General features: G+C 44.4%; 1 protein-coding gene across 4 annotated transcripts in view; it reads right to left on the bottom strand.

Moving 5' to 3' along the window:
- ARNT2 (aryl hydrocarbon receptor nuclear translocator 2) overlaps window positions 1–24651 on the bottom strand; it is a 251764-nt gene that overhangs the window by 158229 nt on the left and 68884 nt on the right. For all 4 annotated transcript variants that reach the window (XM_029574575.1, XM_029574576.1, XM_029574577.1 and 1 more), the window contains one exon: window positions 2555–2768. In XM_029574575.1, the coding sequence (XP_029430435.1) occupies window positions 2555–2768 (214 nt within the window). The remainder of the gene's footprint in view (window positions 1–2554; window positions 2769–24651) is intronic.

Here is a 24651-nt window from a genome sequence, read left to right as displayed (position 1 = left end):
TCCTGGAATGAAGACTACTACCTGGTGATTACTACCCTTACTCAATAAGCCTTTGCACGGTTAATGCAACTCCAACATTGCTCTCTGCTTCAACAGCAAAGGGAAATGTGGAAAAGAGGATTTGAATTCAGATAACAACCAACAAGGACTGAACTTCACAATCTGGGTAAACAAATAAGTGTGGGGTAGCTTGCTTATTACAGTGGTTACTACCCTTAACCAATTAAGCCTGATACAGCACTTTTAATGCATATACATCATTGCTCTCTGCTTAAACGGCAGGGATCAATGTGGAAAAGAGGATTTACATTCAGACAACATCCAACAAGGCACTGATCTGTGCAGCCTGGGTAAACAAGCATCGGGGTAACTTGCTTGATGCAGCTGTTACTACCCTTAACCATAAAGCCTTATGCTCACCTTTGAAGCAACTCCAACATTACTCTCTGCATCAATGGCAGGGGGTGGCAGGAAATTTGACTCATACAGTTACCAACAAGGGTCTGAACTTGGTGGTTGGTGAATCAGATAAGTATGGGAAAATAAGTGTGGGAGCTTACTGGGCAGACTGGATGGGCCGATTGGTCTTTTTCTGCCATCATTTCTATGTTTCTATCACCTTAGGAACAGGTTCTAGCTACATGTTTGCTTCCAGGCATAGCAATGTCATCTTCTCTTTCCAGGTAATCTTTCTCTTCCAAGACAGCACAGGGGTTGTGTGAGTGGAGGTGGGACTGTTCTACTGAAGGTGTCCTCTATATACCTCTGTCTCCTTTAGCTCTTCCAGGTCTGCCACTCTAGCCTCCAGTTACTGGACTCGTTCTCTGAGGGCTAGGCGATCTTTTCACCGAGTGCACACATACAACCTAACTGGTAGATAATCATACTTGTGGCACTCAGTGCAAAAGAGTGAATAGCACTCCTCTTGCTGCTGGACTACTGAATGCATCTTAATTTTGTTGGGGCTATTAGGAGTTTAAATTTCTAAGAGAGTAGGGCAGATAAAACTAATCTAAAGTATTATACCTTTAGTCTATTGGTTTATTTTATATTTGTACATAAGTGACACTCAAAACACTACATTTAATCTACTTACAAATACCTGGTTACACACTTTGTTGAATCTTGATTTGAAATAATTCCTTGTTAGTCTATCAACACTACTGTTGTATATTTATAGTAAGTGGTGATGAGACACAAGCCTTCCAGTTCTCTCCTGCTGGACGTGTGCAGTGCCTGTGGAAGCTGAAACCTGCATTGCTCTCAGTGTCCTCTACCAGGGCTTCTAGGAGAAATATGCAGATGAGCCTTCAAGGCCTCTCTCTTGCTATAAGCGAAAACTAAGATTAAGTGTCCCACAAGGGTCTACTGGGAGTGGAGTTTTCTGTTAGGGTCAGTGGGATTTGAACCTGTGGCCCCAGAGGACTTAGTGACAGAGCTACGGGGACTCTAAAGGAATATCAGTGGGAGAAGTGGGATTTGAACCTTGATTTCCCTGGTTTGCCATCCGTCACTATAACCATTAAGCCACTCTTTCCTTCTCCTAGAAAATTTTCTTGTTTGTGTATCTCTATTAAATTGTAGGATCTCTGGAGCAGGAACCTGTCTCTTATTTATTTATATGATCCTGCATACACATTGCAGCACTATAGAAATGTTTAGTAGTAGTAATTCAGGAACAGTATAGTTATGATAATAAGAGTCCGCACCTTGAATATTGTGTAAAATTCTGGTCGCTACATCTCAAAAAGGATATGCAGAGAAAGTACAGAGAAGGGTGACCTTAATGATAAAGGGAATGGAACAGCTCCCCTATGAGGAAAAGCTAAAGAGGTTAGGGCTGTTCAGCTTGGAGAAGAGACGGCTGAGGGGGATATGATAGAAGCCTACAAAATTATGAAAGGACTTGAACAGTAAAATGTAAATCGGTTATTTACTCTTTTGGATACTACAAGGACTTAATGGTTATAGTGACAGATGGCAAACCAGGGAAATCAAGGTTCATGCCATGAAGTTAGGAAATAGCACATTTAAAACAAATCAGAGAAAATTCTCATTTACTCAAAGTACAATTAAACTCTGGAATTCATTGAGAGAGGATATGGTTAAGGTAATTAGTGTAGTTGGGTTTAAAAAAAGGTTTTGATAAGTTCCTGGAGGAGAAGTCCATACACTGCTATTAATTAATAGGGAATAGCCACCACTTATTGCTGGCATTAGCAGCATGGGGTTTATTTAATGTTTGGAAACTTGCCAGGTACTTGTGACTTGGATTGGCCACTGTTGTAAACAGAATACTTGATGGACCTTTGGTCTGACCCAGTATGGCATATCTTGGACAAGGAAGCCACAGCATGACTGAGGATGCAGCTATGGTACATCTCTAACAATGGAAGCCCAACACATACCTAACAACCTCTGACAAAGCAGGCAAAATATGTACCTAACAACCCAGGACTGTCACGCTTCTGGCATTACAAGGATGACACACAGGCATTGATATCCAACCCAGGCTCAGAAGGTATTCCATAATGCATTCAGGGAGATATCTGACCTGTCATTGAGTTTTCTGAAGTGCACAGTTGCTCCCTCAGTTTTTCCACATCGTCAGGATGAACTTGTTCGTACAGAGTACTTCCAAACCACTCCGACTGTGGCTGGTTTAGTACCGGAGTTACCGAATCAGACACATATATCACTCTCCCGGTCTCGGCAGCCACCACAAAAAGGAAGCCATCAGCAGCCTCAAGGATTAGGTGCTTCAGTTCCTTGGAATAAAAAGGCAATATCATTAGGAGATGAGCAACTAAAGATAAACCGGACAAGCTTTTGGAGAGAGATTTTGGTGGGTACAATGATATAGCAGGAAAGAAATGAAGAAGCACCAGAACAATCTTTTCAGAAAGTCATTTCTGCAGATAAACGTATTCTGCCTGCAATAATAGTCGTCTGAATGTTGTTAAAAGCTGCACTGAGTTGGGTCAGGAGAGGAAAAGTATGTGCACAAATGGTGATGGGAAATCCATGCACGTACCTGTACAAGTGTGCATACTTTGTACGCACGGCAGTCTTTCCATACTTTACCTGGGAAAATGCGTGCAAAGACTGCAGGAAAAAACCACGTTGCATCAATGGAAGCAGCTAGAAAATTACTCCCATAGGGCACAGCTTTATATCAGATAAGAGGACAACTATGAAATGAGTAGGCAAAAGTGGCAATCCCACGAGACCGAGCCCATCACAGGAAGGGAATGCTTACAGATGCTTCTCCCCTGGATTATCACACAGAGAGCTCTTACGACTTGATCGACCTCTAGAAAAAAAAAAAAAGAGTCCAAAGATCTTTTTCTAATTAAAATATTAGAATTTATATTCAGTTTTTAATATTATGAACATATTAAGTGAAAAAGTAAGTTAATTGATAATCTAACATCTCTGTGATGATTTGCAGAGAGAGGCATCAGCAGGTCCATATTCAGTCTCTCTTCAGAAAGCAAATTTAGGGGCTCATTTACTGAGCATTTTTCCCATCCATACACAGCTTGGGAGAAAAGCCTTCGTAAATCCGCTCCTTAGCCTGCAGCCCCACTACTGAATATTGGAGTTAGCTGGAATGCACCTAATGTAGGACGAGATTAAGAAAGCTGCGATTATCATCCCACCTGGGGCCTAATATTGCAGGGAACAGTTCCACAATATTTTTCCTCTCCCTGACAAAATATTGCGGCAGTATCACCGTGTTCTTATGTCTCACTGAAAAGGGGCCTTGGAAACATGAGATGACGGCCCCTAGTGCACAGGGCCACCAACACTTTAAAGGGTCATACACGAAGGAAGGGTCAAAGGCCGGTCGGTGCCATTTTGGAAAATGGTGCCGATCGGGCCCGGGAGTAGGAGACATCCCAGGCCCTCCACATTTTTAAAGGTAAAGCAGAGTCAGGGGGTCCAGGTGGGGGGTCCGCCCACCAGGGTATATTTTGCAGGTTGGAGGGTGACCCTACCTGCCTTTATATTTAATGGAAAGGGAGAGCCTGGGGGTGGGGGAAGCTCATGGGGATGGGGAGGGGATGCTAAAGCAGAAGGAAAACTATTGGACATGGGGATGTAAGATTTAATAGGGAGGGGTTTGGGCGGGGGGGGTGGGGCATCGAGACAACAGATTGTATCTATTTTTAATACTTTTTTTTTTGCAAGTCTGCCTCAAATGGCAGCTACGGGGTGGGCAAGGGGTCTAATTAGATCGCCAGTGGCTTTCTGTCAATTTTGTAGGGGGTGGATCGTGTTGTGCCGCCCGGCCTTTTCATTCTAGCATGGGAGCAAGAGGACCCCCTTTAGGGTCTTGATACTCCTGTGGTAGAATAAAGTTTTCCAAAAAGCTATAGATAAAATAACAAGGCTGAAAACTTTACATGCATTATGTGATTTTTTGCATGCAGATGCATGCAAAGCAGCTAATTTTAATAGCGGAGGCTTTTATGCAAATACATTGCATATATCGCATGATATACAGCGTTTATCACAAGATACGCACTCTTTAATGCATGTTATAACCCTGTCACAGCTTGGTAAATCTCCCTATTAGCTGGCTAATTGCTTTTGAATATGGACCTCCAGATTTCTAATCATAACATACAAAAAAAAACCACTTGTTAGCCCCAAAACTGTTATGACTGCACTGCCCGCGGGTTTTTTCGGGAGCAGGCACACTCACCCCATGCTGCTTTCTTCGCCGGAGTGGCAGGACGCCGCTGTCGGCCTTCCCATGTGGCCGGAGCCGCGGCTTTAAGTTCCTCTTGCGGCCCGGAGACTGCCCGTGCTTCCCCTGTTCTCCGCGGTCGGAGCCACGGTCTTCTTCGGGGCTGGGACTGCCCCCGACGCTGCCTTTCATCTTCGCGGTGCTAAGGCTGCATCCCCGGGTCGGAGTAGCAGCTGGAGCTGCCCCCGGGGCTCCCCGCAGCGGCTGGAGCCGCTGCCGACGTCAGGGCCTGCTCCTCAGGCCCTGCCCTGCTCCTTCGGCGTCTGACGTCAGTGCAGGCCGCTGTCCGCGGTCCTGCACAGCTCCTGCTCTCTCCTTAGGTGCCGGCGCGCGCCTCTCTACTGAATTTAAAGGGCCAGGCACAGGAAGTGTGCTGGCCCCACCTTCAATGGGACTTCCTGCTTCAGCCCTATAAAGGGCTACTCCGTCAGTCTCTTCTTCGCCTTGCATCGGAGTTACTTCACTCTGGAGGCTCCTGCCTGCCAGAGCTCCGTCAGGTCTTCTCTTGTCTTCGTGGAGCTCCTCATCTCGTCTTGTCGCCACGTCATGTCTTCATAGCCTGAGGTCCTCGTCCAGGTGTCCTGGTGTCTTGATGATCTTCTATGTCCTGGTGTTCTTGCCTTCCTGGATGTTTGTTCCTGTGTCTTCGTCTTCTACGCTCCTGAGCCTTCTGGTCCTGTGGGCCGGACTCCCTCGGACGACGTCTTTCCCAGGTTGGAGTGGCCTGCAGGTGGACTGGTGTCCTGCGCTCTCGAGCAGTCATGTCCTGGATCTTTCCTGCGCTGTCCCGTTCTCCTCGTGGTCCGTGACCAGCCTGCAAAGGCTGTGTAGGGCACGCAGTGGGACAGGGTGGTCCGCGACTCAGTCCCGCGGGTGGCCTGAGTAGGGCGCCCTGAGAGACAGTGCCAATGTCTGCCTTCCCTACTTCTTGTCTCGTCTGGATTCCTCGTTATGTCTGCACTTCAGCGTCATGTCTCTGATGTCGTTGCATTGACCCTGGTCCGGGATGCCGTTGCATCGACCACTGGTCCGTGATGTCTTCGCATCAGCCTTGGTGTCAAGTCTTTGTTTGCGATGCCGTTGCATCGATCCTGGTGTCACGTCTTCAATAGTCCTGGTGTCATGTCTTCAATCCAAGTCTTCGTGTCATGTGATGCCGTCACATCAACCCAAGTCTTCGTGCCACGTGATGCCGTTGCATCAATCTTCATAATCATGTCTTCGTGTCAAGGTCTCTGTCTGCCCTCAACCTCAGGCCAGGCCTGCTGCTCCATGCTGTTCGCAGCAGGTCCGAAAGGGCTCGGAATGGTCGGAGGACCATTCAACTTCCAACATCCTCGGATGTTGGCCTTGGGAGCTTGCCGGCCTGGCAGAGGGTAGACCGCCAGTCATGCAGAGCCACCATCAACCCTCGGCTCGGCCTTGAAGGTCTGGGTCGGGCCGAGGCCCAAGGGCACACTAAACCACCCGTAACGTAAGAAAAACTATGTGAAAAGAAGAATAAAATGTGATAAAGACCATTCAGATACTTCCAAAAAGATATTCTTTACATTAAAATTTAAATTATGCTTTTACATTTCTTACTTTTAAAGAATAAAAGTGCACAAATGGGCGTTCATTCCCTTTATACTTAAAAGCAATCATCATAAGTAGCATTATTCTGCCTTCTCTCCAATCTTACAGCTCTCCTACTGAGGTCTACTCTCTGTCGCAAGTCAGTGAAACTACTGGCGCTACTGAACCCAGTTCCAACAGCACATAAGGCCTTAATGGTTTGATTGAGCCTCCTTGAGAAAGCCTTACTACTAAAACACGCACCATGCAGGAGAGCGGGAAGATTGGGGAGAACTGTAAAACAGGCAGAACAACGCTGTTTAAGATAAGTTTTTGGAGAGCTGTAAGACTGGGGAGAATTGGAGTGAAGGTAGAACAATGCTAGTTATGATGTGTTGGGTTTTTTTAAATACCTGGAGTATAAAGGCCTAGGGACGGATTTTAAAACGGTTTCTCGCGTAACCCTTTTAAACCCTTCCTGCGCACGCCGATCTACTGTGTCAAATGCTGCAGATAGGTCCAGAAGCACTAGAAGAGTCTGTTGCCTCCTGCCAGATATAAATGTAGGTCTTCTACCAGGCAGCTTAAGGCTATTTCAGTACTGTGGGATGGTCTGAAGCTGAATTGCAAAGGGTCATAATAACATAGGAAATTGCCACGCTGGGTCAGACCAAGGGTCCATCAAGCCCAGCATCCTGTCTCCAACAGAGGCCAATCCAGGCCACAAGAACCTGGCAATTACCCAAACACTAAGAAGATCCCATGCTACTGATGCAATTAATAGCAGTGGCTATTCCCTAAGGGCCGGATTTTAAAAGGGTTATGCGCATAAGGTACAAGCGTAACCCTTTTAAAAAACCCCTGCGCACGCCGAGCCTATTTTGCATAGGCTCGGCAGCGCACGCAAGTCCCGGGGCTTGCAAAAAGGGGCGGTCGGGGGCATGGCCAGGGGGCGCGGTTTTGAATCGGGGGCGTGTTCGGGGGCGTGTGGGTGGTCCGGGGCGTGGCCGAATGCCCCGACACAGCGGCCTGTGTAGGAGCCTGCCGCGCCGGCGCGCGTAAGTTACTACTGCCCAGAGCCAGTAGTAACTTTTAAGATAAAGGTGGGGGGGGTCCTAGATAGGGCCGGGGGGGTGGGTTAGGGGAAGTGCGGGGAAGGTGGGGGGAGGTGGAGGGAACGGGCAGCGCAGGGAACGGGCAGCGGAGGGAACGGGCAGGGAACGGGCAGCGGAGGGAACAGGCAGCGCAGGGCTCGGCGCGCGCAAGTTGCACAAATGTGCACCTCCTTGCACGCGCCGACCCCAGATTTTATAAGATACGCGCGTATCTTATAAAATCCGACGTACTTTTGTTGGTGCCTGGTGCGCGAACAAATGTACGCGCGCGTGCTATGTTTTAAAATGTACCCATAAGTAAACTTGATTAATAGCCGTTAATGGTCCAGAAAGTTAAAGGTTTGAAGAAGCTCACTGAGCTGATTCAGAACTGCTTTTTCAATGATTTTACTAAGGAATGGAATGTTTGAGACTGGCCTGTAGTTATTAACGGGTACATTTTGAAAGGAACGCACGTGCTCCCATAACGCGCATATTGCAACACGACCAAAAATACGCCTAATTTTATAAAGTATGCACATGGCATTTAAAATACTGTTGCTCCGCGTACTTCTACAGCCTCACATAAGTGATGCAAAGTTTAACAATAAGAGTTGATTTGTACACTGCACTGCTAGCAGAATTGTTAAAATCTACTCCTTTTTCTCACTAAGGTCTATAATTCTTTACTGATGTCAATTTTACTATGACTACCTCTGAATGTGTCTCTTACAATACCCCCCCAATCCCAACCCATCTCCAGAAAACCCACCCCAATTCAATGTGCCCCTCTAGAGTGGTACATATATAGAGAAGGTCAGACTAACTCTATTGTTGCGACCGTCGCTACTTGACGTCTCCACTCCGCCCTCCTCGCTGACTCCCTCTTGCTCAAATGGAAAGTTGGCTGCCGCGGCGTCATTCTGCCATTTTCCTCCGACGTCTCTGGAGTGGCTCGACGCTGCAATCCGCCATGTTTCACAAGGGCCTAAGGGCGCGCGCGTGGCGCGGCCCCGACTGATGTACTAACAATGGCACGAACCTCAGGGGCGTCCCCCTGAGATGACATCAGCAGTACCGGATATATAAGGTCTCAAAAATCACTAATTAATCGAGTTAGCAAGGGTTACTCTACCTAAGCTGCTCTGCCTCCTCGGACTTACCAGGGGTACCCGCTCCTCGGGAGCCTCGCTCTCTCTTTGGTTTTCAGGTCACAGTCAGGAACCGGTACTCGCTCCTCGAGGGCCCATGTTCCCGGACTGGTTGCTGAATACTTCTTCTGCCTGGAAGTCATCGCTGCCTACTACACCAGTGAGTTACTCACTCTCTCTCTCTCAGAGCTTTCCCTGGAACCAGGTACTCGCTCCTCGAGGGCCTAATTCATTCCAACTCCTGGACTACTTCTAGAGACTATTGTGTGAGTGTTACCATCAAGGCTCTGTTCCTGAACTCTGCATACCCTGCCTACTCACTATATTCAGTTTCTCTACAGCTCATTTATCCAGGATCGCTGTTCTAGTAGCTGAGGGACTACAGTCCTGCTGGGCACTTCCAGCTCACTACTGCCACCTCTGGTGGTTCAATATACTGTTTAATAAAAGAACTTGTGTGTGTCTGTCTCCATACTCTGAGCCTGAACGGTGGTTCCTCTCGGGATCTTCCCCCCGGGGGCGTGGTCATCTGCCACTGGCCCAAGGATCCATCCACAACTACCTCAAACACCAACATCTATACAGAGGTTCTGTCTCTCTCTCGTGAATTCTTAAAATTCATGTGGCTGTTTTTGCGCGAGCAACGCTTTAAAATCTACCTCAAAGGTTATTGGAGTCTAAGTTCGGTTTCTTCAGTGTAGGTTTTACCATAGCTTCCTTGAGGCAGAGAAGGAGATGACTCACTGAGAGGGAGGAGAACAGATCTACAGATCTGGTCTTGTTGATAAGGCACATTGGACATGGGTCATTCAGACAGGTAGAGGGCTTGATGTCAGACAGAAGAGAGAATGAGGGGAGGGTAGCAAGGGAACATGAGGGAGTGGTGGGCTCCATATCCAATGTGAGGTCTGTGATGAAGATATTAAGTTCTGATCTGATGGTTGACATCTCTTCACTGGCTCCCTGTCCAGCAAAGCATTTAATTTAAAGTCCTTACTATAGTATACTAAACAGTATTAATTCATTATTAAAAATCTATCAACCCACCAGAATGGACAAAGTTTATTAGACATCCCAATCTTCTGAGTAATTAGACTGGCAGAAGCCAGAGAGCAACTTTTCAGTGATTGGCCCAACATCAATCCTTAAGGAAATAGTCTTAAAGTTTTTAGAAAAAACTTGAAAGCACAATTATTCAAGGTTGTCAGCACAAATGTTTGCCTTAAGTGCCACATTCATTTATCGGAATCTACAACTGATTTTAAGTCATCATTTGTATGTAACTATGCAAGTACTTATTTGTAAACCGCTTAGACCCTAGGATACTGCAGCTTATACATTTTATAAATAGATCTCTACCTCTCAACCATATGGACCCCTTTTGTTTATCTGCAAACCTACTCCAACCTCTTTTTTGGTGAACACAGAAAAAAATATTTTTACACATTCCTCTTTTTCCATCTCTCAGTCTTACAATTTCACCTTTGCCCTTTCTCCTTTTTACTAAAAAATCTTAAAAAAAAAAAAAGTCTCATTATCTAGTTTTCTGTTTGTGGCTTTGCATTACCTGCTGCCCTCGCCTTATCAGATACGATTTTACGTCCTCCTCCTTTCTGAGAAGGTTAATCTTTTTGCTCTTACTTTTTCAACCACTTCTTTTCAAAATCATAATAACCTATTTCCTCTATTTTAATTACTTTGCCAATAAGGAAATAGCAATTTACAAAGTAAACTAGTTGCTGGAAAATTACCCTTCCTTAGTGCAGCAAACCGCATGCCCATTGCTCCACAAGACATTTAGAGAAGGCTTTCCTGGAGGCCTACTTTGGTCAGGGGGAGGAAAACAATGTGCATAGATATTTTCAAATCTACCCATATTATTTTCCATGCAAAAAGTAGGTGAATATGTCTGCAGATACTTTGTACCCACAGCAAATTTCAAGGTAAAAGTAGCTCAAATGTTCACTTGGAAAACGAGAGCAAAGTTCACCCCATAAACATTTGCTGCTCTTTTGACACCTTTGTCCTGTTTCATAAGGATCTACCCACCAGTCCAATCTCTCCTGATGCTTTTGAAGTCCAAGACCCTAACCTTTACTTCTGTAACCTCCCCTTCATCGGGGGTCACCTTTGGTGGCTGCAGGGTTGCTGGGTGACCCTTTGGCAGCTCCAGAGTTCAACTAGCAGATTATGAGAGGCCGAAGAGGAGATGAACTTATTCAGGTACAAATTATAGGTCCACACCAGAAATGTTGTTCCAAAACAGAACATTTATTGTAAAGTCCAAAAGAATCAAAGTCCAGATAGGAGAAAAAGCATTTAAGAACACAAGTCCAAACAAAATGCAAACAGCTTCTCACTTCCAAATCTTCACCTCCATCACTGAGGTTACTCGCACTTTCTCTTTACGTCAAGAATTCATCCATTCTGTGGGCTTCCCAAGGCCAGCAGAGACTTGCTAAGCTATGTATTTATTCACTTAGTTTACTTAGTTCTCTTTTTGTATAAAATTTAGTTCTTCTCCTTCCCGGTGCCCTGTTAGCCCGAAATTTATCACTTCATGTTCATTGTTTTTATCACTTCAGTTCTTTGTTTTATGTAAAGCCTGTTCGCTGCATTCCATTTTCATGTAAACCGATGAGATGTTCCCAACGACCGTCGGTATATAACATTTTAAAATAAAATAAAAATAAATAAATAAATAAAAAAGGCTTCAAATCCATAGAAATCCTCAGAACAATTCTAATTACTTCACCAGGTTGCAAGCCTCAGCCTGCGTCACTTTCCACTCTAGGCTCCTGATTTGTGGGAGTTTCCACTGATCTTCAATAAATCCAAAACAAACTCCTGCTAGGTGCTTTTGGAGGCAGTTTTTATAACTTTTTCCCAACCTGTCCCCTGTTGGGGTAAGGAGCCTCTTGAGCAGGGATGGATTGGGCCAGTTGCTCTACTCATGTGGTTTTCTCAGCATTCCAGCCAGCGGCTAAAGAAAAGAAGAGGGGCCACCATGGCCCGAAGAAAGGCTTGGCAAGGCCATAGTGGAGCACAAACCACTGCAGTTCGGCATGCAGGGCCATGGTAGAGCCTACCCGTCATGGCCCAAAGAACGACTTGGTAAGGCCATAATGGAGCCCATCCCACTGCAACTGGAAGAGTCCTGCAGCGTCATGGCAGATCTCCTCTCCCCCTCCTCCAAGGAACAGTGCAGCTACAACGCCACCAGTATGGCCTCCTCTCACTTCCCCTATGGCAGTGACCTAAGACATGTACAAGAAGAAAGGGGGAGACCTAAGAGCTTGTGTTTGTGTGTATGAGAAAGCCTGCATGTGCTTGTGAGAGAGAAAGAGCCTTTAAGTGTATTGTAAAAGAGACAGAGCCTGCATGTGCATGAAAGAGTGAGAGCCTGTATATGTACCGGTATGAGAGACCCTGCATGTGTATAGAGAGTGAGACTGCATGTGTATAAGAGCCCGTATGTGTATGTGAGAGCAAGCCTGTATGTGTATATGAGAGAGCCTGCATGTGTACATGAGCCTGCTTATGTATGAGAGAGAGCCTGCACGTATGTGTATGAGAGCGAGAGAGCTTGTGTATGTGACAGCAAATACGTGAGAGAGAGAGAAAGCTTGAGTGTGTGACAGCATGTGTGTGTGTGTGTGTGTGGGATAGAGAGGATAAAGCTTGTACATCTCCCCTTCTGCAAACCAATAACAATTTCTGGGTGACCTGAAACCAAGAGATTCCAAGTATGGAAAGACAGAGATCTTTTAATCCTATGATTTTAAATTTGTAAGTGTTATTTCATGTGTTTGCTGTTTTGAAACATTTGGTGTTTGGGAAAAACGAGAAAAAAATGTGTGAGTTTTTTAAATTATTGGATGTTTATCAGCGGTTTTGACATTTTATTACTTGATGTTTTGTGAGGAATGATGACATTTCTGTTTTTCCATTGTTGAACTGAAAAATATAGTCGGGCTTGTTGTGATTTCCTGAGCATGTGTGTGAGCGAGAGAGAATGAGTGAGCCAATGAATATGTGTGTGAGCAAGAGGACTATTTAAGCTGGTGGGCATTTGTGTAAGCGAAAGAGAGAGTAAGCCAGTGAGCATGTGTGTGAGCAAGTATGAGTTATTGAATATTTGCGTGATGATACGTGTGAGAGCATGAGAGAGAATATGACACAGTGAGCATGTGTGTGAGAGAGCGTGTGAGCCAGTGAGCATGTGCATGAGAGAAAATATAAGGGAGTTTGTGTGAGAATGAACATGTGTGTTATATATGAGGAGAAAGTTTGGGGCGGATTTTAAAAGGCACGAGAATAGCCTACTTTTGTTTGCGCTCCAGGCGCAAACAAAAGTACGCTGGATTTTAGTAGATACGCGCGGAGCCGCGCGTATCTGCTAAAATCCTGGATCGGCGCGCGCAAGGCTATGGATTTTGTATAGCCGGTGCGCGCCAAGCCGCGCAGCCTACCCCGTTCCCTCCGAGGCCGCTCCGAAATCGGAGCGGCCTCGGAGGGAACTTTCCTTTGCCCTCCCCCTCACCTTCCCCTCCCTTCCCCTACCTAACCCACCCGCCCGGCCCTGTCTAAACCCCCCCCCTTACCTTTGTCGGGGGATTTACGCCTCCCTCTGGGAGGCGTAAATCCCCGCGCGCGAGCGGGCCTCCTGCGCGCCGGGCCGCGACCTGGGGGCGGGTACGGAGGGCGCAGCCACGCCCCCGGGCCATAGCCACGCCCCCGTACCCGCCCCCAAAACGCTGCCGACACGCCCCCGAAACGCCGCGACGACCGGGCCCGCCCCCCGACACGCCCCCCTCGGAGAACCCCGACACTTACGCGAGTCCCGGGTCTCTGCGCTCGCCGGGAGGCCTATGTAAAATAGGCTTCCCGGCGCGCAGGGCCCTGCTCGCGTAAATCCGCCCGGTTTTGGGCGGATTTACGCGAGCAGGGCTCTGAAAATCCGCCCCTTTATGTATACCTCTCACCCCTGACTAATCTATGACAATCTCAGGGTGACTGGAATCTATAAAGTTCCCAGATATGGAGAGCAGGGATTTTTTTTTAGTCAAAGTTTTAGTTATTGGGTGTTATTTGATGTGTCTGCTATTTTCAAATGTTTGGGAAGTTTAAAAAACAATATTATATGTTTTTAATCACTGGATGTTCTATTCATCAGTTGTTTAGAAATATTTATTCTTTTTAGAATATGGTTTTACTATTATGATTGATGTTTTATATTTTTTTATTTTATTTGATGTTTAATGAGGAATGGTGATGTTTCTGTTTTTCCATTGTTGCACTGCAAACAGTCTGGCTTGTTACAGCTTTTGTCTGGACTTTATTATATTTTATTCTGTATTTGGTGAACTAAGGTGAGGTATTCTGCTAGCATGTAATTTCTGGGTAGGGATCTATAATAGCTTGGCTTGTTCTATTTTCATAATAGCAGGTGTAGTGATATTTTAGGGCCTGGTGTAATATTTGCAGTGTTGTCTTTTCAAAGGTAGGGTTATTACTGTTTGAATGCTGGCAGTTAGTGCTGGCTTCACATGAGATGTTTACTATATTGTAATTCAGTTTATTTATTTATTTTATTTATTTATTTAATTTTATATACCGGCAACCGTTTGCACATCGTGCCGGTTTACAAGTAACTTATAACAAAAGATATATAGGCATAGCCTTTACAGAGAACGGTATATAACATAAACGCAGTAACAGAAAAATTAACTAAATAACTAGGGGAAGGATGGAGGGGGGTTTACTCAAAGCTCTTTGAGGTCCGAGTCCGAACCCATCACTCTTTACAATAGGCCTAATACCATAGGTCTACAGATGTCTTATTTGCAGAGTTTTCTGGTTGGTACCACAGTAGTCCATGTAAATAATATACATTGTTAGATTTCACCTGCTACACAGCTTCATCGTACCCAGACTATGACACCTTCCTGCAAGGAAAGATCTCCTCAGAGCTCCATTCTGTGCTATCCCATCAGCTCCTCACAGCTATGAAACTCAGCCTGTGGTTCAGCCTCCTAGCACCAGAAGTCCTCAGCGAATGTCTCTAGACTTGCCAAGCTCCTTCTCCTTGTCTGCACACACCCAAGCCTCAGCCCTACATAATGCAGCCTTGCCAAACCCTCCTCGCTTTTGCATCAAGTTGCTCTTGGTTCCTTGCCCTAGCACTGTTGCCTTGTGGCCTACCCAGACTTATCCTTGTCTTGCCTTGTGGCCTCTGGACCTTCTTACTCCTTGCCTTGCATTGTGGCCTAAGGGCGTTCTTAATCCTTGCCTTGCCTTCTAGCCTTGTCTTGCTCTGTGGCCTATCTAGGCTATGAAACTCAGCCTGTGGTTCAGCCTCCTAGCACCAGAAGTCCTCAGCGAATGTCTCTAGACTTGCCAAGCTCCTTCTCCTTGTCTGCACACACCCAAGCCTCAGCCCTACATAATGCAGCCTTGCCAAACCCTCCTCGCTTTTGCATCAAGTTGCTCTTGGTTCCTTGCCCTAGCACTGTTGCCTTGTGGCCTACCCAGACTTATCCTTGTCTTGCCTTGTGGCCTCTGGACCTTCTTACTCCTTGCCTTGCATTGTGGCCTAAGGGCGTTCTTAATCCTTGCCTTGCCTTCTAGCCTTGTCTTGCTCTGTGGCCTATCTAGGCCTTTCCAATATGTTGCCCCTTGCGGCCTTCCCTGCCTAACACTGCCTTTGGGCCTTTATGTTTCATGTTGTCCTTGTCTCGCTCTGTCCTGTCCTATCTTAGTCTAGCTCTAGTTCCAATCCTTGCCTGCACTCAAGCTCCAGTTCCAGTCTTTGCCTCCAATCAAGCATCAGATCCAGTCTCTCTCTGCACTCAAGATCCAGTTCCAGTCCTCACCTATACTCAAGTCTCAGTTCCAATATATATCTGGACTCTGATCCTGTCCAAGCCTTGCTCCAGTATTACCAGCCTAACCAAGCCTTCCTCCAGACTCACCTGCTGGCCCCCAGAACCTAAGGGCTCAACCTATGGGGGAGGGGCTGGTTAGGCTTAAGACCGGACCTAGCCTTGCCCTGCAACTTGCGCCTCTCCGAGAGTGGTATTCCCTACATCCAGCCAGGACCCGAGCCATAACACCCATGTTGTAAGTAGACTGTACTTTTAATTTTCTTTTTCATGTAAAATCTGTTACTATTAATGTATATTTTTAAATTGTTTGTGGGGAGTACTAGCCCTGGACTGTGTGCAAGGCTGTAAGGTTTGCCTATGGCACCTAATACTCTTAATAGACCCCTGGCTGCACTGGCTCCACTAGAGAAAGAAATTCCCATCTGGAGATGTGCTGCTTTGGGTTAGTGGCTTGTCCTAGTCTTGGCCATGGCTTTTTTCTTTTCTTGTAAGCCCAAAGAACAATATTGATTATTTCTGGGCACCCCTCCCCTGGAGCCTGGGGAAACATACAAGCAGCAGACTTGTAGCATGCAGTCCATGGGAATGTACTGGAATGGTGGGAGGGTGGCAGAGAAGTGGAGGCAAGCTACAGGCACAGGAAGGGAGGGAGTAAGCCAGGAAGAAGTGCCTGGGCAGTGCTGGAGAAACTGGACCGAGCTCTGACTGTGGACCCAGCGAGTGGGATTGGGAAAGGGAGGAGGCTGCTGCAGAATGGGGAAGGGCTGGAAGCAAGCAAGAACTTTTTCCATGATGCGGCAGTGCTGGGATAGGGTACTCACAACAGTAGTGTGTCAGAGAGAGTGTTTGTGTTTCTGAGTAGACGAGAGAGAGACACACCCATATACACACTTTGTCTAAGTCTGCGAGAGAATGTATGTGTGTAGGTGTCTTTCTCTCTGACACAGAGTCCTTTACTTCCTCTTTATTTTAAATTAATTTTTATGCATAAAACTCTTACTTTCTGACCCTGTTTATGCGATACGCCTTCTAAACTTCACAGGAATTGTGTGTTTCCTAGCCCAGAGAACACTGAAATCATCGAAAGACTTGGGGATTTAATATAACCTGGACTTTGTGGTTTAAAACATTGTGTGTATATATATATATATATATATATATATATATATAAAATATTAAATCTCTTCTAGAGATGTAAGCAGATTTGTGAGGGATCCAACCAATTTGCATGGATGGAACAGGGCTCTGTTCACTTATCCCTGGTCTAGATTGTGCTCTACTTCTTAGTTATTTAGGGAAAATGTGAAGTTTATTTTGGAGATATTTTAAGTCAATTCTGCCAGATTCCAGGATGAACTTGACGTGCGTTGGGAGCTGTTGTTGACACGTGTTGCAAGGAAATTGCATGAGGGATTCAGATACTCCATGAGCCAATTTTTTCCCTGCTCTTGTCACTCAGCTCCTTGTGCTTAGCTCTGCAAAGCGCCTCATTTTATCCATTATACCAGTACACTTTATAGTAAAGCCCGAACTGCCTTACACTCTTATGTTAAACTACATTGTCTAGACTTCAGGAAATCACTTGAACATTCCATCACATATACAACAAATTTCCCATCATAATCTGAAAACTGCTTTTGATCCACAGACACAAATTATCAAATACTTATTGAAAATACATGATTTAAAATGTTACATGTGAAATGGCCTACAGTTCAGAGTAAAGTTGATGTGACCTATCTACATTTCAGTGAAGCTTTGACTTCTTCACATAGAAGACTGGGGAGCAAGCGAATCAATCTGGGAGCGAAACTATTATAAACCCTGAGAAATTGGTTGAACAACAGAACTTAGAGAGTGGGTCAATGAGGTCTACTCTTGACGAGAACGTGACAAATGGGATGCTGCTAGGTTAGTCCTCTTCCATTTTTTATAAGAGCAGGGGAAGAATTAGAAGAGAAACAGCTTGTTTGTGAGATGATATGAAAATCTACAACACAGAAGACATGCCAGAGGGGGTAAATAAGATGAAAAGTGACTTAAAATAGTTAAAGATATGGGAATAGATATTCAAATTTATCCGGATAAGTAAGTTACCCAGAAAAGATTTATCCAGCTAATTTACAAGGGATATTCAGCAGCACTGTTATGCTGATAAATATCCCCATAAAAGTCACTAGTTAGCTGGGTTAGTCTTATCCGGCTAACTTTAGACTTAATATTGAGCAGATCTAACTTATCTGATTAACTTAACCAGATAAATAACTCCTCCTTGATCCACCACTTTTCTGGTTAACTAATTAGCCTAATAAGTACTTATCCGGCTAAGTGGCAATGTTGATTGCAATCGGATATTCAGCCATTGCCACCTAGCTGGATAAGTCGCTACTTATTCGGATACGTAGAGCTGAAATATCGGCTTCATGGTACCTATGCTTTAATCCATGGGTGCCCAACTATGGTCCTCAAGTGCCACAAATAGGCCTGGCTTTCAGGATAGCAACAATTAATATGCATGAAATAGGTTTACATACAATGGAGGCAGTACATGCAAACCTATCTCATGCATATTCACTGTGGTTATCCTGAAAACCAGACTTGTTTGCAGTTATTAAGGACCAAAGTTGGCCACCCCTGCTTTAATCAAATACAATGTAAAATCTCACATCTAGGATGCAGTAATCCAAGGGCTAAATGCCTTTTTGGAGGTGAACAAATTGAAGTCAATAAACAGGAAATAGACCTGTGAGTAGCAGCAGCAGGAAAATGTTAGAACAGTCAGTCTCCCCCCCACCCCCCATCAGCCTTGTCCTCCAGTGAGGTCACAGAGAAGTAGCCCCCAAACTCACATCAATGGCACTACCATAGAGCAGAATGGGTGTATATCCACCTCACTGACCTGTAGAATCAAAAGTGGTCACACACTGTAGTGAGGAAATGATGGACCTGGATGACCAGCCCTTATAGATGATAGAGCTCAAATTACAAACTGCCCATCTAAACAACATTTATCCTTGGCCTGTACACTCAGTGCCATGCTCACATCCAAGCACAGCTGGCCAAGGTGGAGAGGGGAAGTGTTCATTTCACTAGCAACATCTGGAACAGGCAGAATGCTACACAAGCTTATCTTTCCTAGATTACAAACTGGTGTCTGAGGCAGGAGCAGGAAGCAGTTCTAGCAGAGGCGGAGCAGCAGGATACAAGTGGGCTGTGCTGCATAAAATGAGTAAGATATTCACTGCACACCTCAGGGAATATCTTAGCAGAAATAAGGAAGATGATAGAGGGCTGCCAGCTAGAGAAGAGAGATAAGACTGTTATTCCTGGATTTTTGGGACAAAGGCAATGCAAGATTGTGCTATGAGGAGATCTGTTGCTTTGCATGCTCGCTGCACCTTGCAGTAAAGGACATCCTGACGGCCAAGCAAGAACATGGCAGCAGCTTAGTCTTGAAAGGACTAATTGGTAAGTACAGGAAAATAGTGGGGCATTTTCAGCAGAGCATGAAAAATGGGCAGCAGCTGCTGGAAAGGTAGGAAGCAGTAGGGGTACCTGTGCGCTGGATGATTCAGACTGTAGGCCCCAGTGGAATTCCACCTGTCTAATGCTGCAGAGAGTACCGGAGCAAGAAGAAGTCCCTCATGATTTGGCTCTGTAAGAGAACATAGGAGTGGATGGTACCCTGATGCATCATGAATGGTTACACATGGTGCAGCCGAAAATCTCAGTTTCTCAAGAGACACTGTCAACATCCTGCAAATAAATCGTCTGTCAAAAATGGAAAAAGGAGGACAAATATCAAAGGAAAAGTTGCAAAAAGCAAACGTTGGTAACTTAAGATTTTTAATGTGAGAAATTATAAAATAGCAGTACCGTAGTGATGACATCTTAAAACAGCTGAAAGATGATGCTGAATGAAAGATAGTAAGAAGGAAGAGATGCAGAAAGGAACCCCGAGAGTTGCCTGGGCAGTTACTGAGAACCACAGTAAAGGTACCTGAGAATCCAAGGAGAAAGGTCTCTGAGCAGTCAAAGACCACTAGAATAAAAGCACCTGAACAGTTGAGGACCACCAGAACAAAGGTGCCCAAACATCTAGAACAACTGGAAAAGGCAACTGTTGCAATACCAGTGAAAGATAAGGATGCAATGCTGGAATATGAGAGCAGTGCATGATAGGCAGGGAAGCAGAGGGAAGAGGAAATGAACCAGGCACCCAAGCAAACAAGGACCACTAGAACAAAAGTGCCTACACAGATAAGGACCACCAGAAGAAAGGCAACCAAGAAGAATTGGAAGAAGTAACTGGTGAGATATCCTTGAAAGGTATGGGTGCAGGGTACGACAGGCCAGGAAGCAGAATGCAAAAAGGAATCAGGAGACTGAAGAATAGGCAGCTGAGCTCCTGGTTTATGTGGAGAGAGATAATGTATGCTGGGGCCCTGGAGATGTAAAGAATACCGAAAGTAAATCTGAGACCCAAAGTTTAAAGCATGATAAGTGAGATGAACAAGGCTATAATCTGTATTATAGAGTCATCTATTGATATCACAGGCAGAAACCAGATACAATACTGTGCAGCAAAAATATTATTGAAAGAATCTTACCAACAATGACACAAGGCCAGAGACCAGGAGAAAGAACTATTCCTCCTTGGAAAAAATGTTTAGAAAAGAAAATTAAATCACTGCATGAAGAATTATCACTGGTAGACGAATACTTCAAAGGATCAAGGACACTAAAATAATGAGAAAATCCAAAACCTAATGCTAAAATATGTTGCACTAACAAACTATCTTAAATTCATACCCTTCAATAATAAATTGAAAATAGTGGAAGCACAAAAGCAGCAAAGACATGAAGAAAACAGAAAGGGGAGGCACCAAAATAAAATATTTAGAAAGAATCCAAAGTATTTCTAAAGGGAATTGGGGAAAACCATAAATGCTGTTAAAACATCACCAATGAAGGAAGAAAAAGAACAGTTTTGGAAAAACTTAAGATCCTGTAGAGCATAATAGAAAACAGGCAAACATCAAAATAATAAAATGGCCTGAAGTTACAATTGAGATGGAAGCCATGTTAAAAAGAGCCCCAACTCTGATGGCATGCTCAACTTTTGGCTAACTGCAAAAACCAGAATTAACTCCACAATGGCTAATAAGAGGAAGAGCAGGGAGGACCAAATATCCACAAAAATTATCGACCAATAACTCACTTGCCTACAATCTCTAAGCTGTTTATTGCAATAAATGCAGATAAAATATATGATCAAATTGAGAGAGAGTCAAGATGGTGGCATGAGGTAGCCTCGGAGCATTTACTGTGCCAAATTTGTTTCTTTTTATCTGTTTCTTCACTGAAATGTCTTCTAAATGGAAAGGAAGGTGAAAGTACTTCCCAACGAGCCTCCACTTCCCCAATGGCCAGCATACCATCAATGACTTTGTGGCTCCAGTTCTTGCCGATAATGGGGTCGAGATTCCCAGTGTAGGAGCACCACATCCATCAGTGGAAGAGGCATCTTTGAACCCCTTCAATTGTAAATTACCACTAGTATTTCGAAGTAGTTCCCCAGCTGGTGTAGCTTTGTCACAGACCGCATTAGAGGGAACCATGGGAGGGGAAGTCTCCGATTTGAATTTTCCATTGGTGGTGAGTGGAGGCTCTGAAATGGTGACTGTGAGTCAACGACAACATTTTCTGAGTTCTGAAGGTGAGGGGCTTTCTGTAATTATTAATTTGCTACTTAAAGAATTGGTTCAACCTCTGATTGACTAAGCTCCCTCTCAAAGGTCTCCTATGCTGCCTAAACCTGCTGTAGTGACACTTGGCTGTTTATGGGAATTGATGGCTCAGTTTGCTGTTTCTCTCTTGGACTGCTCAGCCAAACTTAACTCTGTCTCTGGAAGATTGGACACCTTAACTCATGATCATGAGAGACAGTTACTAGAGCAGTCTGCAAGAATTCAAAGTCTTGAAAATAAAGTTCAAACTCTCCAGACTATAGATGTTGGGCTTATACAAGAGCAGGGGGCTCTTATAAGAAGAGCTGAGTTTATTGAGAACCATCTAAGACATTTAAATTTATACTTTTTTACATTTTCCTAGAGTTAAGGAATTGCCTTGGGTTACTCTCAGGAAGTACTTGATAGAAGTTCTACATATTTCCTCAGAAAATATTCCTTCGTTTAATAAAGTATACTTTCTGCCTTCTAGATCACGTGTTAGACAAGAAGGGGTTGTGCAATCTCCAACAGATTTTGTGTACCTGAGAGCGTTCTTAGAATGGAAATCTCTGAAAGGGCTACTCTGTTGGTTTATTTTATTTACGAGCAGGATTTACGCTTTATTATGAAGTGTTACTTTAAAAATTTGAATGTTAATTTTTTAGGTCAAGTTGTAAGGATTTTCCCAGATTTAGCTAGAGCTACCCAAGAAAGGAGGAAAGGCCTTCTGGCCTTATGCCAGGATGTATGAGCCTTGGGAGCTTCCCTCCTGTTGAAATATCCATGCAAATATATTGTTAAATGTAAGGCTTGTAATATTTTATTTTGATCCAAAACAGCTGACTTATACAGCTAAGTGGCAGCCACTGAATATCCAGCCAGTTATCTTGAGGGTGGGCAATGGGTGGATAGGGGCAGGCTACTTATCCAGTTACCTTGTCCAAATATCAGCACTTATCCAGTTATCTGGTTAAGTTAACCGAATAAGTTAAACCTGCTCGATAGCAGGTCTAAAGTTACCCGTACATAATTTATCCAGCTAACTAGAATATATATGGGTATATTCAGAAGCATAGCCATGCTGTTGAATATTCCTTCTAAATTAGCCAGCTAAGTTACATCTGGCTAACTTCCTGGATGATGTACCAAGTCACACTAGTGCGCAACTGTCGCCGCACGGGCACATAAATCTATTTTTTATTTATTTACTTTTAAGGAATTGGGGCCACCTCAACTGGCAGCCCCAAGCTGAGCTAGGGGTCAGCCCTAACCCTTACGTTCAACCTTTTCTTTAGCCATAGGACTTTTTAGTGACCAGCCCTTTAAGGTGATGGCGGTCCCTTGAGTTTGGGGCTGCCATCGCATTAAAGAGCAATGAATGGACAAAAAGATTGAATAAACAAAACTTTTTTTTGCTTGAAACGAATCAAACAAAACGAATGAAAGAATTAAAGCAAACATTTTTTCCCATGTACATCTCTACTAGGCAGTGTGCCTTGAGGTAATGGAAAGATGAGTCAAACAGAAAATTAAGCAGTTCAGAAAACTATTAGTACACTTGCCACATTTCCCATCCACTGTCAGCACTCACCCTAACCCCCCTGCCCCACCCGGTCTCTCCCAAATCCCTTTCCGTGACTGGGAATTCGGAACATGAGAACGGCTCCCAGCGTGTCTAACTCGTGGTCACTATAAGCAGTTTGGGGTGTCTGGAAAGGGCAGGAGGATGCCCTCCCAATGGGGGCTTTAGGAATGGGCAAGGAACAGGGAGGGAGGCTTTTTCTGGCTACTTAAATTTGGGTGCGGGGGGGGGGGGGGCAGACTTGCTTTCACTGAGGAGAAGGGTGGGGGATTGAGTCAGGAGGCCCAATCAGCTGAAATAATTTATCCTCTAGTACTGACTAATATTTTCTGATAACTTTAACTCTTCTACTGCACAAATCTAAACTGGATAATTTATTTGGCTAACTCCTAATTTCGGAGTTAGCCAGATAAGGTATTCAGTAAACTTATCCCTGCCGGGAAAGCCCCCAAAGTGCCCATACGTGTTCCAGCTATAGTAACTGATCCGGTCAAAATTTAGCCAGATAAGTACTGGTGACATTCAAAAGTTGCCATCCAGATAAATGCCTTTGATATTGACCTCCAGGACCCTAATGAGGTAGAGGCAATTCAAAGGAGAGCCATCAAAATGGTGAACAGATCAATGTAAGCTATATGTAGAGAGATTTACGGAAGTAAAGATATACTGGAAAAAGAAAACATGATACAGACATTCAAATATCTAGCAAGATTCAATAAAGTACCAGAAAGTAAGTACTTTTATGGATCTTCCTGCATTGAGCTGTAGGGATTAAGCAGTATGGAAATATTTTAAAAAGCAAGAATGGAAAGTTCATGGTTTAGGGATCATCATATGAAGCTGAAGGGAGGAAAGCTCAAAAGGAATAAGAGAAAATACTTTTTCACATAGAGGGTGCGAAACAGACTTCCCACAGGTCATAGGAGCCAACGCAGTAGCAGAACTCAAGCCTACATAAGATAGACACAAAGGGACCTTAGTGGCAGAGGAAAGAGATTATAAGTAAGTAAGAGCTGTGGCAACACAGCAGGTAATTGCTAATGGCCCTTTTTGCTGACAGCCATATTGTTATGTAATCCAATCAGTTTCCTGTCTCCAGAACATAGAGGAGGGTAATATTCAATAAGCCATGAGTAGACAAGTTATCCAACTATGGTTAGCTGTCCTGGATATTCAGAGGGATAAGCATCCCACTGAATATCTCTAATTAACGATTGCTTATTCTAGATTCCTGCTCCACGTTAGATTAACTTAGTCTAGATGCAGAAAGGGTCTTTTCCTGTTATTAGCCCTATGTTATGGAAGTGTCTTCTGAAGGATTTTCGATTTATAAAGGATCTATTAAGTTTTAGAAAAGTCATTAAGACATGGCTATTTCAACAAGCCTATGGTCTATCTTGATTATAATCTAAAGCAGGGATCTATTGCAGTTTTTTGGAGTTGAATATGGGGGTAATAAATGTCAGTTTAAGAAATTTGGAAGTAGATATTCAGCACCACTTACCCGGATAAGTTTTGACTTATCTGGCTAAGTGACAACAGCTGAATACCTGCCCGGGATTAGCAGACGTTACATATCTGGTTAACTAGTTAGCGGGCTAAGTGGTGGGCAGGGTGTGAATGAGCCCCTAAGTCTGTACCTGAGGCAATGGAGGATGAAGTGAGTTTCCCAAGGAGAAACAAGATTCAGCCTACCGTTCTAACAACTATGCTACTGCTCCACTCCATAACTGCCTGCATCATGAGAATTTTAGAGAAAAATTCAACACAAACTACATACAACACTTACAACAGACAAGAAAAACTGTAAGACTATCAGAGGTCTACCAGACAGAAACATTACCTGAGCAGGTCTCCTCAAGTGTTGTGAGCCTTCTGAATGTTTGTCTTATTGT

The sequence above is a fragment of the Rhinatrema bivittatum genome, chromosome 13 (genome assembly GCF_901001135.1).
Source record: "Rhinatrema bivittatum chromosome 13, aRhiBiv1.1, whole genome shotgun sequence".
NCBI lineage: Eukaryota > Metazoa > Chordata > Amphibia > Gymnophiona > Rhinatrematidae > Rhinatrema > Rhinatrema bivittatum.
Note: the sequence above shows the minus strand (reverse complement) of the source record. Positions and strands in the feature narration are given on the sequence as shown.